Source organism: Dipodascopsis tothii, assembly GCF_038497935.1.
Source record: "Dipodascopsis tothii strain CBS 759.85 unplaced genomic scaffold V1510scaffold_28, whole genome shotgun sequence".
In the NCBI taxonomy this organism is placed as follows: domain Eukaryota; kingdom Fungi; phylum Ascomycota; class Lipomycetes; order Lipomycetales; family Lipomycetaceae; genus Neoaidaea; species Neoaidaea tothii.
Genome location: NW_027118012.1, coordinates 12,358 through 27,308, shown reverse-complemented (window position 1 = coordinate 27,308; position 14,951 = coordinate 12,358). Strand labels below are relative to the sequence as shown.

The 14,951-nt window shown below is 69.7% G+C and overlaps 7 protein-coding genes and 1 pseudogene across 8 annotated transcripts; 4 read left to right on the top strand and 4 right to left on the bottom strand.

The window, feature by feature from the left end:
• The first annotated feature begins 209 nt into the window (after nt 1–209).
• Nucleotides 210–2,755, top strand: V1510DRAFT_420926 (Dihydropteroate synthase-like protein). The gene has a single exon (XM_066934535.1). It carries the CDS (start codon nt 271–273, stop codon nt 2,575–2,577), a length of 2,307 nt encoding a protein of 768 aa, XP_066787474.1. The 5' UTR covers nt 210–270; the 3' UTR covers nt 2,578–2,755.
• V1510DRAFT_420924 (uncharacterized protein) lies at nt 2,474–4,187 on the bottom strand. The gene has a single exon (XM_066934534.1). The coding sequence runs from the start codon at nt 3,963–3,965 to the stop codon at nt 2,841–2,843; it is 1,125 nt and encodes a 374-aa protein (XP_066787473.1). The 5' UTR covers nt 3,966–4,187; the 3' UTR covers nt 2,474–2,840.
• Nucleotides 4,188–4,460: 273 nt separating this feature from the next.
• Nucleotides 4,461–7,070, bottom strand: V1510DRAFT_420920 (eukaryotic long-chain fatty acid CoA synthetase (LC-FACS)). Its single transcript, XM_066934533.1, has 3 exons — nt 6,432–7,070; nt 6,341–6,366; nt 4,461–6,175 (listed from the first exon to the last, which is right to left on the bottom strand). The coding sequence occupies exons 1-3, from the start codon at nt 6,893–6,895 to the stop codon at nt 4,563–4,565; spliced, it is 2,103 nt and encodes a 700-aa protein (XP_066787472.1). The 5' UTR covers nt 6,896–7,070; the 3' UTR covers nt 4,461–4,562.
• Nucleotides 7,071–8,790: 1,720 nt separating this feature from the next.
• V1510DRAFT_420916 (HD domain-containing protein) lies at nt 8,791–9,544 on the top strand (the record flags this gene model as incomplete). The annotated part of the gene is made up of 2 exons (XM_066934532.1): nt 8,791–9,080; nt 9,113–9,544. Coding segments are annotated over 2 exons (604 nt in total), but the record flags the coding sequence as incomplete, so codon positions are not given.
• V1510DRAFT_420915 (glycosyl transferase family 4-domain-containing protein) lies at nt 9,415–10,794 on the bottom strand. The gene has a single exon (XM_066934531.1). The coding sequence runs from the start codon at nt 10,673–10,675 to the stop codon at nt 9,446–9,448; it is 1,230 nt and encodes a 409-aa protein (XP_066787470.1). The 5' UTR covers nt 10,676–10,794; the 3' UTR covers nt 9,415–9,445.
• A 339-nt stretch (nt 10,795–11,133) lies between these two features.
• Nucleotides 11,134–12,599, top strand: V1510DRAFT_420914 (WD40-repeat-containing domain protein). The gene is made up of 2 exons (XM_066934530.1): nt 11,134–11,351; nt 11,543–12,599. The coding sequence occupies exons 1-2, from the start codon at nt 11,300–11,302 to the stop codon at nt 12,553–12,555; spliced, it is 1,065 nt and encodes a 354-aa protein (XP_066787469.1). The 5' UTR covers nt 11,134–11,299; the 3' UTR covers nt 12,556–12,599.
• On the bottom strand, nt 12,557–13,423 carry V1510DRAFT_438225 (annotated as a pseudogene; the record flags this gene model as incomplete). The annotated part of the gene is made up of 1 exon: nt 12,557–13,423. A coding segment is annotated over one exon (867 nt), but the record flags the coding sequence as incomplete, so codon positions are not given.
• Nucleotides 13,424–14,537: 1,114 nt separating this feature from the next.
• V1510DRAFT_404394 (uncharacterized protein) lies at nt 14,538–14,928 on the top strand (the record flags this gene model as incomplete). The annotated part of the gene is made up of 2 exons (XM_066932240.1): nt 14,538–14,576; nt 14,608–14,928. The coding sequence occupies 2 exons, from the start codon at nt 14,538–14,540 to the stop codon at nt 14,926–14,928; spliced, it is 360 nt and encodes a 119-aa protein (XP_066787468.1).
• Nucleotides 14,929–14,951: the final 23 nt, after the last annotated feature.

Below are 14,951 nucleotides of genomic sequence, written 5' to 3'. Positions count from 1 at the left end.
GCAGTGAGCCGCACGTTGTGCGGCGCAGTGCAGCGGCCTTCGCGCCGCACGCCGTGCGGCGTGGCGTCGGCCAGAGCCGCGCCGCACGCTGTGCGGCGCAACCCGTCTGGGAGCCCGAGCCGCTGCGCGGCGCCGACGGCCGCCGGGTAACCCCGCCGGAGGCCCGCGGCTCGATCCGTGCACCGCAAATTTAACGTCCACACGACCCCAGATCAGCTCTCGAGCCATTGGCAGCGTCGCAGGACCCGCAGGCCGCAGAACAAGCAGCGAATGCCTCTGCTAAACCACAGCTCGGCCAGTCTGTTCACAAAGCGCCTCGTTCCGTTTTTTCCGATCGTCCCGGCGCTCAGCATGGCCTCGACTGGATCCATCCCGACCGCGACCGCGGCCGCGGCGTACCCGGCCGCGCCTCCGGCGCCGCCGCAGCCGCTGCGGGGCCTGATGCTCCCCCCGGACAGCGTGTATCTGCGTGAGCTGGCGCTGACCAGCACGCGCGCCGGGCCGGACTGCTGGCACCGCTTCAACAAGCCGCAGCCGGTGACTGTCAACGTGACGGCCAATCGCGGCGTGCTGATGGCCGGCGCCACCGACGCGCTGGCGCATTCGCTGCACTACGGAACCCTGGCCAAGACTGTGACCGGGATCGTGACCTCGGCCGCCGCTGCGGCCGAGAAGACGACGCTGGCCGGTCTGGCCGCCGAGGTCGCCGCCGGCTGTCTGCAGATCGGCGCCGAGCACGTCACGGTTGACCTGGCCGCCACAAACGCGCTGCTGCGGGCAGACGCGGTTGGCGTGCGCACGGTCAAGCACGCGTTCAAGAACTCGCTGTCGGAGGAGCAGCCGGCGGAGGACGTGGTCTACATCAAGGGCCTCAAGGTCTTTGCAGTCATCGGGCTCAATCCGTGGGAACGGCTCGAGAAGCAGGACGTGGTCGTCGACATCGAGGCGACTGCACCGGCGGACGCGGTCGACGCGGTCGCAGTGGCCAACGCGGTCGTTGCCGCCGTCGAGCCCAGCGAGTACCTCACGATCGAGGCCATGGTCGTCGCCCTGACCGAGCTCGTCTCCAAGCAGTTCAAGCCGCTCAGCGTGACACTGTCGGTCGAGAAGCCGCGGGCGGTCGCCAGCGCGGCAGCGGCCGGCGTCCGTGTCTCGCGGTCGCGGCGATACTACTCCACGGACGCCCGGCCGGGCGAGCACATCGCGTACATCGGCATGGGCAGCAACCTGGGCGAGCGCGCGACACTGCTGGATGCCGCCCTGGTCGAGCTCGAGGCGCGCGGCGTCCACGTCGAGGCCACCTCGTCCATGTACGAGTCGGCACCGATGTACGTCGAGAACCAGCCGCTGTTCATGAACGCGGTCTGCAAGGTGCGCACCAAGCTGAGCCCCATCGAGCTCCTGGACGCGATCCAGGACGTCGAGTCGAACGCACTCAAGCGCGTCAAGGTTGTCGACAAGGGCCCGCGCACGATCGACCTCGACATCGAGCTTTACGACGACATCGTGATGAGCACGCCGCGGCTGACGATCCCGCACGCGCTCATGCTCGAGCGCGAGTTCGTTCTGCGGCCGCTGGTCGAGCTGTGTCCGGACTACGTGCACCCGGTGACGACGCACACGATCGCAGAGCACTTCCGCAACCTGACCCCGGCCGGGTTTGTGTCGGACCTGCGCACGGTGGTGCCAGTGCTGCCGTCCGAGGGCAAGCGGCAGCTCATGTTTGACACGATCCACAGCCGGTTCTGGCCGACACAGGTGATGGCGATCCTCAACCTGACGCCGGACTCGTTCTCGGACGGCGGCAAGCACTCGACCGACGCCGACTACATCCTCGAGACCATGCGCGGGTTTGTGGCCGCTGGCGCGACGATCGTCGACATCGGCGGCCAGTCGACCAACCCGCGCTCGACGGACCCGGGCGAGGCCGTCGAGCTGGCGCGGATCCTGCCGACGATCAAGCTGATCCGGTCGCACGCCGAGTTCGACCACGTCGTGCTCTCGATCGACACGTTCTACGCGTCCGTGGCGCGCGCGTGCGTTGCCGCTGGTGCCGACATGATCAACGACGTCTCCGCCGGCGCGCTTGACCCGACGATGCTGGCGGCCATGGCCGAGCTCAACGTGCCGGTGGTGCTGATGCACATGCGGGGCACGCCGCAGACCATGTCGACGCTGACCGAGTACCCGAACGGCGTCGTGGCCGACGCGGCAGCCGAGCTGGCGGCGCGAGTGCGCGCGGCCGAGGCCGCCGGCGTACGGCGCTGGAACATTGTGCTGGACCCCGGGCTGGGCTTTGCCAAGGACGTGGCCCAGAACGTGGAGCTTGTGCGGCGACTGGGCGAGTTCCGCGTGGCGCGTCCCGAGTTCGAGGGCCTGCCATGGCTGCTGGGCCCGAGCCGCAAGCGGTTCGTGGGCGCGGTCACGGGCGTGACCGCGGCGGACGAGCGCGCGTGGGGCACGGCGGCGGCGGTAGTGGGCTGCGTGGCGGGCGGCGCGGACGTGGTGCGGGTGCACGACGTGACGCAGATGGCGGCGGCGGTCAAGATGGCCGACGCCATCTACAAGAGCAATTGAGCGTGGACAGCGAGAATGCATTTCCGAGCGCGGGGTCGACTCAATCGACTTTTTTTCTGAATTTTTGGGGCGGCCGGACGGACGGAGCGGGAGGGGGGTCCGGAGACGGCAGCCGTCTGAAGCATGACCGGACCTGTGTAACCTCGGGGACGCGTCGGGGACCCGGACGGACCGGGACCTGCGGCGGGACCGGTGGCGGACCCGCGGACCCGGGCCCCGCGGATATGCGGACCAGGCCCGGACCCGGCAGACGTGCACCGCCACTAGAACACGAGCGGGATCACAGCCCACTTGCCGCGGACGGCGTCCGCGCCAAAGCGGGCCTCGTAGTAGTCGCGCGTCTGGCGCGACGACACGCACAGACCGACGGTCGTCCACAGCAGCACAGCCTTCATGGCCGTCGTCGGCACGATGACCGCCAGGGCCAGGTAGATGGCGATCTCGGCCGTGTAGTGCGGGCACAGCAGGTACCGGAACGGGCCCTCGACCGGCAGCGTGTACTTCTTGAGCGAGGCCAGATAGAGATGCGAGCGGGTCTGGGACGCGGCGGCAGCCACGTAGAGCGCGGTGGCGGCGGCCATGCGCAAGGCGCCGGCGCGGTCGACGCCAGCAAAGATGCCGGCCAGCGTGCGGTCGCTGGTCGCCGCGATGATCTGGTCGAGCGAGTCGATCCAAACAGCGGTGGCGACGCCGACATAGAAGACCACGCCGACCACGTAGTGGCCCATGCGCATGTACGCCGGCGGGGCCGCCGAGCGCGCGGCCGCGCGGTCAAAGACCGAGCACTCGAGCCGACGGCGGAGGCACTGGCAGGCCTCGAGAAAGGTCGCGAGCAGGACGTTGGCCAGCGGCGTCGCCACGTCGTGGTTCGTCAGCAGCTCGGCCACGCAGGACGGCGAGTGCGCGATTGCCCAGTCGTTGATCTGGCGCAGGTAGACAAATTTGCCGCAGAGCAGCGCGCACGCCAGAAAGTCGGCGATCTGGCGGCGGCTGGGCAAGCTCGGCAGCTTGTCGTCCTGGCCGGCGAGAACGCCGGCAAGCGTGCGCCGCACGAGCAGCGCCGCCGACACGCACTCGCCGTCCGAGTCGCCGCCGCAGTAGAGGTAGCAAAAGAGCATCTGCAGCAGCGCCATGCCGGACGACGCCAGACCGATCACGTAGAAGTGGCCGAACCGGCGCTTTTCGACCGGCTTCTCGACCCACGCAAACAGGCCGCCCAGCACGCCAGCGGCAGCTGGCGCGGCCGACTCGGCTGGCTCGGCCGCGGCCGGCTCCAGCGTCTTGCCATACAGGTTCAGGTATCGCAGCGACGGCAGGAGCGCGGTCGACAGCGCCGAGAGCGTGAACGCCACCAGGATCGAGCTGTAGATCAGCGAAACCACATGCATCGTGAGACGTGTCGACGGCCGGCCAGGGGTGCGCAATGATCCGCAGGCGGGTGTTATATACGACGCCGTCTGTCCACGTGTGGCAACGGGCCGGTTGGCTAGCTGTGCGGACACCGGTTCTGGCGGGCCGTGGTTGTCATGAGCATCCGGGCGCTGCGGCGCGCCGTTAGGTAATGCTTAGGTAAGCTGTTCGCGTGGGTGTCCACGCGTGTCGCGTCCGGGGCGCGGGCGGGCACGGAATCCGCGGCGACGCGGACGCGCGCGGCCCGTGCGGCTCGGCGTCGGCGCTCGGCGGCCCAGCCGCCCGACGTGACGCTCGCCGCTCGGGACCGCGCGGCCGAGCGTACGGCGTTGTGACTCGGTACCGGTGCGCCGGCTGCAGGGTCCAACCGTGTGGCTGCGACAGCCGCCGTGGGGGGCCGGGCACCGCGCGGCCGGGTCGGGCCGCCCCGCGTCCGTGCGCGCGGCCATCACGGCCGCGCCGGCTACGCTCGCTCAATATACAACAGTAAATTACTTGGCAATACATATATTAACAGCCACGACGCAGCTTTTCAGTCCTGGCAACAAAAGCAAACAGAGGGGGGGGTTGTCCGTTTAGTCAACGCTCTTGTACAGCGCGTCGACGCGAGCCTTGTGCTCCTCAAGGATCTTCTTGCGCTGCAGCTTCTGAGCCGCAGTCAGCAGACCGTTCTGGGCGGTCCACTCCTCGTCCGACAGCACGACGCCGCAAATGAGCTCGATGCCGGCCAGACCGCCCTTCTTGCCGGCGTCCAGCAGCTGGTTGAGCACGGCCTTCTGAATGGCCTCGTCGTGAACGAGCGCGCCAAACGACTTCTCGATCTTCATCTCCTTGGCCAGGTTCACAAGCGCAGCCTCAACCGGCTGGACCATGGCGATCGGCTTGACGTGGTTGGAGTCGGCGTAGACGCAGATGTTCTGGACCAGACGCGAAGTGCGGTAGAGCGACTCGAGCTTCTCAAGCGCGATGTACTCGCCATTCAGCGTCTTGACCAGGTTCTTCTTGCGGTCGATCAGCCGCAGGTGACCCGACGGCGCCCACTCGCCGATGTCGCCCGTCCGGAACCAGCCGTCCTCTGTGTAAGCGTCCTTGGTCTCGCGCTCGTTCTTGTAGTACTGTGACGAGACGCAGTCGCCGCGGACAAGGACCTCGCCCTGGGGCGGGTTGTTGGTCGACAGGTAGCCGTTCTCGGGCACGTCGACGAGCTTGATTTCGACGCAAACCATCGGGTCGCCGGCGACGCCCATCGCCAGGCGACTGGGCGCCATCAGACAGCACATAGCCGCGGTCTCGGTCAGGCCGTAGCCGATGATCATCGGAGCGATCACGGTCGTGATGAACATCTGGGTCTCGACCGAGAGCGGCGCACCGCCGTTCATGACAATGCGCAGCCGGCCGCCGGTGGCCTCCTTGACCTTCTTGAACACGATCGAGTCGAGCAGGCTCGCGCCAGGCAGGCGCATCGACTGCAGAGCTTGCTTGGCCTTGAACGCGCCCCAGAAGACCTTGGACGTGACCGAGCCCGCGGCCTGGACCTTGTTGACGATGCCCTTGCGGACAGACTCCCACACGGCCGGCACGCCGACCATGACCGTCGGCCGGAACTCCGCGATGTCACCGCGGCAGTTGCGCACCGACAGATCCGAGATCGTGCGGACGGTGCCGTAGCCGAGCGTGCCGCCCCAGAACAGGCACGACAGCTCGAAGACAAACTCGAGGATGTGCGCGAGCGGCAGGTACGTGAGCAGGTAGTCGTCTTTGGTGACGACGTCGCCGACGGCGCCGTTCGTGCCGGCAACGGACGCGACGACGTTGCGGTGCGTCAGCACAACGCCCTTGGGCGTGCCGGTCGAGCCGGACGTGTACATGATGCAGCAAAGGTCGTCGGCCTTGGGCGGGATCGGCTCGGCCGGGTTGGCCTTGCCGGCGGAAACGAGGTCGTCGAACGAGACGAGCTTGATGTTCGGGAACTCGGTGGCGAGCTTCTCGAGCGCACCCTCGGCCGGCGTCTCGCGGTAGATGATCATCTGCAGCTTCGGGACCGACTTGAGCGGCCGCACCAGCGACGGCAGCAGCGACGCGTCTGTGAAGACCGCGAAGGCCTCGGTCTCATTGAGCGAGTGCGTGAGACCCTCCTCGCCGAGGGTGTCGTAGGCGGTCGAGATCGGGATCGATTGCGACGAGGCACCTGTTGGTCAGCCCTGTCCGTGGGGCGCGTCTGGACGCAAACGCCGTCAAAGGCCGGTGGCGATGCGGCTGCAGCTGCACGATGACAGCCGCAAACACCGCCTCCCCCGCCACCGTGCGTACGTGGCGCGGTCAGACGAGCGCACGGCCCAAACTCTTTACTTACCGAGCGCAGTCGCGAGCCAGTTGGCGCTGCACGGTTAGCACAGTTCTGCGGCGCTCGGTTACGCCGGATAGCGGTAGTCAGCGGCACTCACCTCGTCGAAGCGTAGAGCTGCAGGATCTTGGAGCTGTCCAGGCCGTAGTGGGCCAGGCCCGAGCCGATGTGGTTGACCTGCTCGAGCAGCTCAGAGTAGCTGATGTAGCTGTACGGTGACAACTCAAAGTACGTCCACTTCTTGGGGACGTTGACCTCCTTGCCATCGACCATCTTCTTCACGAGCTTGGTCTCGTCGTGAGTGTCGACGAGCTTGCGCGAGCCCAAGCACTGCTTGGAGCCGAAGGTCTTGGCCGCGTAGCGCACGATGTCGTACGCGGTGGCGATGTCCGGGTGCGGGGTCTTGACGAGGCCGTTGATCGCCTTTGTGTTGCGGCGCGGCACGGTCTCGCCGCTGACGGGGGTGGCGTCCGGCGAGTCCATCGAGTACGGCGGCGACGCGCGCGTCACGGCCGGGTGGAACTCGTCCGCCTTGATCACGGTGGGGGAGGAGAACGGAAACATGATGATCTGCCGTCAGCGCGCCGACAATTGGCGCACACTCACACGAGCCGCGGGTCACGGGCTGCACTCTGCGACCGATCTAGAGACTGTAGAAGACTTCCGGAACCTGACGCACCAAAGTGTAGCGGGCCAGCGATGGTCTGCGGTGCGGTGACGATTTAACGAAAATTTTACCCAACGCCTGCGCTCGGGAGCAGTGATATAGTCAGTGTCGTATCGGCTAACTGAGTGCGAGTCTCCGTCGAAGAAGGTTCACGAAGATAAGATGGGCGTGGCGGTGGAGGCTGGGGCGAGTGGGCACCGGCCGCGCCACATAATATGACTACATTTAGACTCTTTGGGCGTCCCAACAAATTTTCCCGCGCGGTATGCGCGGGCACGCCGGCGTAGTCCGGAGTCCGCCGGACTGCTGTGGCGGTGCGGCACGTGTCACGTGAGCCGGCCGTGCATATCACAGCCCGCGAGGCCCCGCGGCCATGCGCCACGGAGGCGGACCTGCGGCAGTGCGCCACGCCGACCCAGTCGCCTGGAGCCGCGCGCAGGCGCCCGCGTCTGGCCACGCTGCAGGAGACCGCTGATCTGCGGCCTGAAACCCGGGTCGGCCGGCGTCGGCGCCGGTCTGTGGCGCGGGTGGCGTGTGGCGTGCCTCCCCGCCGTTGGCCGGTCTGGCCGTCGCCGGACGCCGGGCCGCGGCCGCGCGGTGCTCGCTTGCATGGCTCCAGGAGGGCCGGAGCCTGGCCGGTGCCGCGGAGCCACGGCCGCGGCGCCAAGCAGCCTGCGCACGTCAACCCCGCCCGCGGCCGCACCGCCAGCCTCTAGTCGCCGCCGGCCCGGCGAGCCAGTGGCCGGGACCACGCAGGCAAGGCAGGGTGCGGGCCCGCAGCTGCGCCCTTCGCGTGAGCGGGGCAGGACCGAGGCTCGGCGCGTACAGAGCCGCGCAGGGGGCCATAGGCACCTGAGCACCTGAGCGGCCCATGACGTTGCAACGCCCGCGCGGTGGCTGAGGCTAGTGGCTCTGTTGGCAGTGCACGCTATGAACGAACGATCGACAGCTAAATGCACGGCCAGATCGTAGCGGCATCGTCTGCTGACGCCGGCGATGCTGTCCGGAGTCGTCAGCAGGCCGTGCAGAAGCCAACAAGAGGCCGGCGGGCTGTCAGGACAGCCTGGCGCCTCAGCCACGTTGGGGGGACGCGGGCGCGCTGGCGCACCCCAACTTTTGTGCGGCACGTGCGGCGTGCGGCTCTTCCGTCGGCACCGCCACGTCCCGGCTCCGGTCCCAGCAGGTCCCAGTTGGTGGTGGCCCGCTCGTCCCAGGCTACGCTGGGCCTGAGGACGAACAGGCTACCACGCAGTCGAGCCGAGAGCGCCACCCGGCTGCACAGCCGCGCCAGATCGGGCCAGTGACGTAGGGCATCGCGGCCGAGCTCATCGAAACGTACGTGGCTTGTCCGGGTTCCTGGAGTACGCCAAGCACGATGACAGAGTCGCTAGAGTTTGCGCCCGTTTGGGCCGTCTGGCCTGTACGGCGGCTGCTGAGTACGTCAGGACAGCAGTCGAGCGCGTAGATGCTGCGCCGGCTCGCGCCGAGGCAGGGTCTGAGACACGCCAGCAAGCCGGAGATGTCTGCCGGGCGCGGTGCGCGGCTGCCGTTCAGACGCCGGCCAGGGCCAGGCACGCTGAAGGTGGCGCGTGGCGCGTACGCCGACGTAGCCGTTGCCAGGGCAACCGCGGCCGCGAGCAGCAGCAGCGCCTGCCCGGGCGGCGCGCGGCAGTTGCCGTGGCAACCGCAATGCGTTGCCCTGGCGACCGCGGCGGCTGCGTTGTCCCGGAAACGCGCGCTTACCCGGTTTTTTTCACGTCTTCTGCCGCGCCGCGACCCGCACTCTGCCAACCATGTCGTGGTCCGTGATCGAGGCAATTCCGGCAGAGCTGCTGGCGCTGCCGGCGCCGCTCTCTTTCTTCATGATCCTGCGGGCGCTCAAGACGACGCCGCGGACCGGGTGGGTCGAGCGCAAGATCGCCGGGCCCGAGTCCATCGCAGACCACATGTATCGCATGGCGCTCTTTGCATTCTTCGCGCCAGCCGGCCTGGACAAGGACCGGGCAATCAAGATCGCGCTCGTGCACGACCTGGCCGAGGCCGTCGTCGGCGACATCACGCCCAGCGACGGTATCTCGTCGGGTAAGGACGTGCGCGCGCGCCGCTGACCGCAGACGAAAAGCACCGCCGCGAGACCGAGACCATGGAGTATCTGGCCGACAACGTGATCGGCGCCTACAACGCCGAGGCCGGCGCGGAGCTCAAGACGCTCTACGGCGAATACGAGAACCAGACGAGCGCAGAGGCGCGTTTCGTCAAGGACCTGGACAAGTTCGAGTTCCTGCTGCAGTCGATCGAGTACGAGCGCGACAGCCCGGCCACGGTCGATCTGTCGGACTTCCTGTACGCGCGCGGGCTGATCAAGAACCCGGAGGTCGGGCGGTGGGCGGACGACGTGCTGGCGCTGCGCAAGACGTTCAAGCCGTAGGTAGAAATAGATATGTACATCACGAGAGGTTGTCGCGGCCGAAGATGAGCACGGCGGCCGTGTGGCGGAAGACGAGGCCGGTGACGCAGGACGCGGCCTGGATGGCGAGCAGCGCGGCCGCCAGGCGGTCCTCGCGCAGCGGGCCCGTCTTGGTCAGCACGAGGTTGATCAGCGTCATGTTGGACGCGCTGCGGACGGTGCCGTCGGGCGCGCGGTCCAGCGCGATCAGGCCGCAGCGGGCGAGGCCGAGCAGCAGCGCGCGCCGGGCGCCGGTCGGCGGCCGCGGGAACGGCACGGTCGACGGCTCGAGCAGGCCCGAGGCCGCGTCGAAGCGCGGCATGCGGTGGCGCGGGCAGTCCACGACCTTGAACAGCTGCGGCGCCGAGTAGATGAAGTTGAAGATCTGGGGCAGGAAGAACAGCAGCAGCGTCTTGGAGAAGTGGCCGAGGATGCCGACGACGGCGAAGACCATGCCGGCAAAGTAGCAGTACGTGTCGCCGACAAACACGCGCGCCGGGAACCAGTTGAAGCGCAGCAGCGCGAGCGTGACGGCCGCCCACGGCAGCACAAAGTACGTCGAGAAGAGGTGGGCGTCGAGCGCGGGGTGGTCGGCGCGCGCAAAGATGTAGAACGCGTCGTTGAGCAGCAGGCCGCCGCAGATCACGAGCGCCTGGCCGGCCTCGAGCCCGTTGACGCCGGCGAGGATGTTGATCGAGTTGGGGCAGAAGATGGCGACCGCGGCCATGTAGCCGTAGTACAGCCAGCCGAGGTCGACCGCGTTGCCGAGGCCGAGGAACGCCGGCACGGCCACGCGCGTGACGCCAAAGTCGACGTAGTAGACAATCATCAGCGGCAGCACCGCCACGGCCGGCAGGAACAGCTTGGTCCGCCAGCGGATGTCGAAGAGGTCGTCGGCCACGCCGAGTACGAACATGCAGACCAGCGACAGCAGCGCCGACAGGTACTCGGCCAGCTTGCTGTGGGGGAACACCGCGCGCTGCGCCGCCGAGAGCTCGGCGACCAGCCCGCGCGCGTGGTCCTCGATGCCGACGTCGCGGTTGCCGGACCCCGACGTCTCGGTGACGAGGTACTTGAAGAACATGCACGGGATGAAGAAGAACATGCCGACGACGTACACGACCGCGCACACGGCTCCGACGGTCTCGGGCAGCTCGGGCCGGGCCGTCTTGGACAGGTCGCGGCCGCGCAGGCCAATGCGCGCCAGCTGCGGCGCGACCGCCGGGATCATGTGCGCCGTGGCCACGTAGACGCCAACGGCGAAGCCGCAGATCGACACCAGCGGGTTCGACGCCGGGTTGAGCACGAGCGCGCCGGCGACAGCCACCAGCGCGGCCGTTTCGGCGCGGCCGGGGCCGTGCAGGGCGAGTTCTGGCGGCGGCGCGGCCGCGGCGGCGGGCGGAATCATGACTGGCGCGGTCTGGAGCGCGCGCGGCGGGCGGGCGGCGCGGTGGCCGGGGCGGCAGGAGCGTCCGGGCTGTCCGGATGGGTCGCGGGCGGCAGCGGGCGAGCGGCGGCCGGGACGCGGGCGGGCAGCAGCCGGGGTGATTGGTGACGGCACACGCGTTCGCGCGTTTTCTGGCGATTGCGCGCGCGGCAGGCGGCGGCGGCGGGCGGCGGGGCGGTCTGGAGGTCTGCCGGACGGCCGGGCGTGCAGTACAGAGCGGTCGGGGGCGGGGCGGCGGCGGGACGGCGGCGGAACTGATCTGGGCTCGCGGCAGGCTCGCGGTGATGTGTCCTCACCGCCCTACACCACGTTTTGGCTAGCGACGCAAAAATTGGCTGGCCACGCAACGAGCCGGAGAACGACGACGACCGATCGGCCACGCAGCGAACGTGTGCAGCAGCCGGCAAGATGAACGTGCTGTCAACGGGGCACCAGGACCTCATCCATGAGGTCGCGTACGGTACGTGGAGTGTGGGCTGGGCGCTTGATAGGGCCGCTTGATAGAAAGCGCTTGGTAGACGCGGCGACCGCGGCGACAGCGCGCGCGGCCGCAGCAGGCCGCGCCGGGTCGCGCCGCGCAGCCTGCGGTCGCCGCCGGCTGGCGCCGTCGTCGCGCAGCCGCCCCCTCGTGCGCACGCCGCTGACCAGCAGATCAGAGCGGCACGCGGATAGCAACGTGCTCGTCGGACCACCACATCAAGGTCTTTGAGCTCGACGCGGACGGGCAGTGGGCGCTCGCGCAGTCGTGGAAGGCGCATGAGGGCACGATCCACAGCGTGCGGTGGGCGCCGCCGCAGTACGGGCAGGTGCTGGCGTCTTGCTCGGAGGACCGGACGATGCGGATCTTCCAGGAGCAGCCCGCACGGGCTCGAGGCCCGCGGCGGGCGGCCGCGTTCGAGCGGATCACGACGTTCTCGGACGCGACGGGCACGGTGAACGCGATTGCGTTTGCGTCGGCCGCGCCGCACGGGCTGCGGCTGGCGTGCATCGGCTCGGACTGCACGGTGCGCGTGTACACGGCGCCGGACCCGACGGACCTGCGGCACTGGACGCTTGTGTTCCAGAGCGCGCTGCCGGTGGGCGGCGGGGGCGCGGCGCTGGCGCGCGGCGTGCGGGACTTCCAGTCGGACTACGCGGTCGACTGGTGCAGCACGGCGGCGGCGGCGCTGGACGACGGGCGGCAGGTGCCGCTGGAGCAATTCGTGGTGTCGGCCAAGGACCGGGTGTTTGTGTTCCGGCGGTCGGAGTCGACCGACGAGGACGCGTACTACGGCCGGGCGGAGGAGCTGGCGGGCCACGGCGGCACGGTCCACGACGTGAGCTGGGCGCGGGGCGCGGCGCCGCCGCGCGAGGCGCTGCCGCCGGCGGTGACGGCCGCAGACGCGGACGAGCGGGTGGCGACGGCGTGCAAGGACGGGCGGGTGCGGATCTACGTGCTGGCGCGGCGGCCGGGGCCGGCGGTGGCGTACGACGTGCGGCTGGCCGAGGAGTTTGCCGACCACGGCCACGAGGTCTGGAAGGTCTCGTGGAACGCGACGGGCACGATCCTGTCGAGCTCGGGCGACGACGGCAAGACGCGGCTGTGGAAGCAGACGTACACGGGCGCGTACCAGTGCATGGGCGTGATCTCGGCCGAGCAGGCCAGTGTGAACGCAACAGAATGAATTAGTGCCGGCCGACGAGCAGCCACCAGAGACAGGCGCCGACGACGACGTAGTCCAGGATGAGCTGGAAGTTGGCGACGAGGGCGGCGCCGGCGGCGCCGGCCGCGTGCAGGGCCGCGACCGTCGGCCGGCAGACGGCCGCGGCCGCGCCGGCGACGGCGGCGACGGCGGCCGCCAGGGCGTAGACGCTGGCGACGCCGGCGGCCGCGCCGACGATCGCGCACGCGGCCGGCGCGGACCAGTCGCCGGTCCGGCCGGCGGTGGGCGCCGGCGGCGCCAGCGCGTCGGGCCAGCACAGCTCGTCGCCGGCCGGGCGCTCGCTGCCGGGCGCCCGCGCCGGCCGCAGGCACGCGGCAAAGTCGACGGCCGAGATGGGCACGTCCTCGAGCACCTGCGGCTCGCTGAGGACGGACGGCGCGGCGGAGCCGGCGAGACTGCGGCCGAAGATGGCCGCGCTCAGCACGGCGTTCTCCTGGATGGTCTCGAAGCTGATGTCGTCGTCGCCGAGCGCAGCCAGGTCGCGCCGGACACGCGACGAGCGCGTGCGCGCGGAGCCGGCGCGACTGCTGGCGCGCGATCTGAGCCGCACGGCATGCGGCGCGTGGCTCCTCACGTCCGTGTCCATGGCCCTTGCGGACCCCTGGCTGCGGCCGGCCTTTTATCTGGCGCGCCGCGTCGCCATCGCCGGATCCGGCGCGACGGCGGGCGCCACGCGGGCCGGCGGCGCGGCGCGGCAGTGCGGGCGCGGCGGCGCCGCTGTCGGAAGGCCCGACGTGGCCACGCGGCCGGCGCCCGCGCACCGACCTGCCCGCCTTGCGATCACGCCTGGCGGTCCGGCGGCCGGTCCGGGACCCCGCCGTCCGCGCCGTTGCTGGAAGGCCGTCCGGGAGCGAGATCATCGCCCCGCGCGTCGCGCGGCTGGTCCGGTGCGCCGCCGCTAGACGGATCCGGCCGCGCGCCAGCCCAAGCGCGGCCTGCGGCATTTACCCCTGACGGCTGCGGTGTCTCAGTCGTGCAGGCTGCGCGACCCAGCGTGCCGGCGCAGACGCCGGCACGCCCGTTCGGCGACCGTGGCCGGCCGGGCCTATGGTCGGGCCGTGGACCACGCGGCAGGCGTGGGCGAGATACGCAGGCGGTGAGACACGCGGCAGGCGCGCAGGCGCGCAGGCAGCGGCACCAAGCGGCACCAAGCGGCAGCCCATTCCGGCGCAGACCCGCGCCGGCTGGCACTACCGAGAACAGTAAGCCATTAGCTGCAGGCGGCGGCTGCAGGCCGGGCGTGGTCCTGATATTCAGGGGCATCCTCCCGCGGCGTCTTGTGCGCGTCATCTGTGCTACCGCCCGCGTCATGCGCGCCCGCAGCGCGCGTCCGGCGGTACCGCGGTACCGGCAGGTCAAGCGCGTCCGGACCGCCCGGTCTGCGGCCGGCAACCACCGTCTGCACAGGGCCGCCTGCGGCTGGCAGCTGCCGCCAACCGCAGCAGGTAGATGCACTGTGGCTGCACGTCTGCTGCGGCGGCTGGCGCGCCCTAGCGCCGCTAATGCACGACGCCAAGCACGCGCAGCGGCGGCGCCGATCGCTGGTCCGAACGTGCGTACGCGCGCGGTCGCGGGGTGCAGCCGCCGGCCGCGGCCGCTGGACGCGTCGGCGCCGCGAGTCGCACGACGGTGCGGCCGGCACGCGTGCAAGCGTGCCTTATGTGGCGGCGGCGCGCGGCAACGCCGCTGCGCGCACGTGCGCCGGTGCGCTTACCCGGGCGTGGCGGTCCAGAGTGCTCCAGACCAGGGTCGGGCGGGCCGAGGCGGCTATATGGCACGCGTCGCGGGGCGGGCGGAGTGGTGCGCCGCACGGTGTGCGGCGCGCCGGTGCATATCCGCGCAACCCGCGCGGCACAGATCATTGTCTCCCGCCGTCCGCCGCATTTTTCTCCAGAAAACACGTCGGCAGGTCGACAATTGAACACGCGAATCCAACCAGCAATATGTCGAGAAGACGCGGAATCCCCGAGGAGGAGCTGATGGTAAGGCGATCGCGCGCGCCGCTGACCCCAGGCGCTGCCGTCGGACGACGAGGAGGAAGAAGAAGAGTACGAGGACACGGACCCTGAGGCCGCGTCGAGCTCGGAGGACGACGACGAGGACGACGAAGACGTCGAGGAGGACGACGAGGACGAGGACGAGGACGAGGAGCCGGCGCCCAAGAAGGTGCGCAAGCCCAAGGCCGAGCCCAAGGGCGAGAAAAAGGCCGAGAAGGCCAACGGCGACAAGGCCAAGGCCGAGCCCGCGGCCGAGGCCAAGGCCGACAAGGAGCCGGCCGCGGCGGACGAGCCGCCGGCCAAGAAGCGCCGTACGGAGGACGCGGATGAGGAGTGATGTATGCTACACAAAATCGCTTG

Excerpts from the sequence above, each read along its gene's own strand:
- V1510DRAFT_420926 (XM_066934535.1), top strand. The coding sequence starts at position 271 with ATGCCTCTGCTAAACCACAGCTCGGCCAGTCTGTTCACAAAGCGCCTC.
- V1510DRAFT_420924 (XM_066934534.1), bottom strand. The coding sequence starts at position 3,965 with ATGCATGTGGTTTCGCTGATCTACAGCTCGATCCTGGTGGCGTTCACG.
- V1510DRAFT_420920 (XM_066934533.1), bottom strand. The coding sequence starts at position 6,895 with ATGTTTCCGTTCTCCTCCCCCACCGTGATCAAGGCGGACGAGTTCCAC. Across the intron at positions 6,367-6,431 it reads CAGCTCTACGCTTCGACGAG|CGCCAACTGGCTCGCGACTG; the intron begins GTGAGTGCCGCT and ends CTAACCGTGCAG. Across the intron at positions 6,176-6,340 it reads CTGGCTCGCGACTGCGCTCG|GTGCCTCGTCGCAATCGATC; the intron begins GTAAGTAAAGAG and ends GCTGACCAACAG.
- V1510DRAFT_420915 (XM_066934531.1), bottom strand. The coding sequence starts at position 10,675 with ATGATCCCGGCGGTCGCGCCGCAGCTGGCGCGCATTGGCCTGCGCGGC.
- V1510DRAFT_420914 (XM_066934530.1), top strand. The coding sequence starts at position 11,300 with ATGAACGTGCTGTCAACGGGGCACCAGGACCTCATCCATGAGGTCGCG. Across the intron at positions 11,352-11,542 it reads CATCCATGAGGTCGCGTACG|ATCAGAGCGGCACGCGGATA; the intron begins GTACGTGGAGTG and ends GCTGACCAGCAG.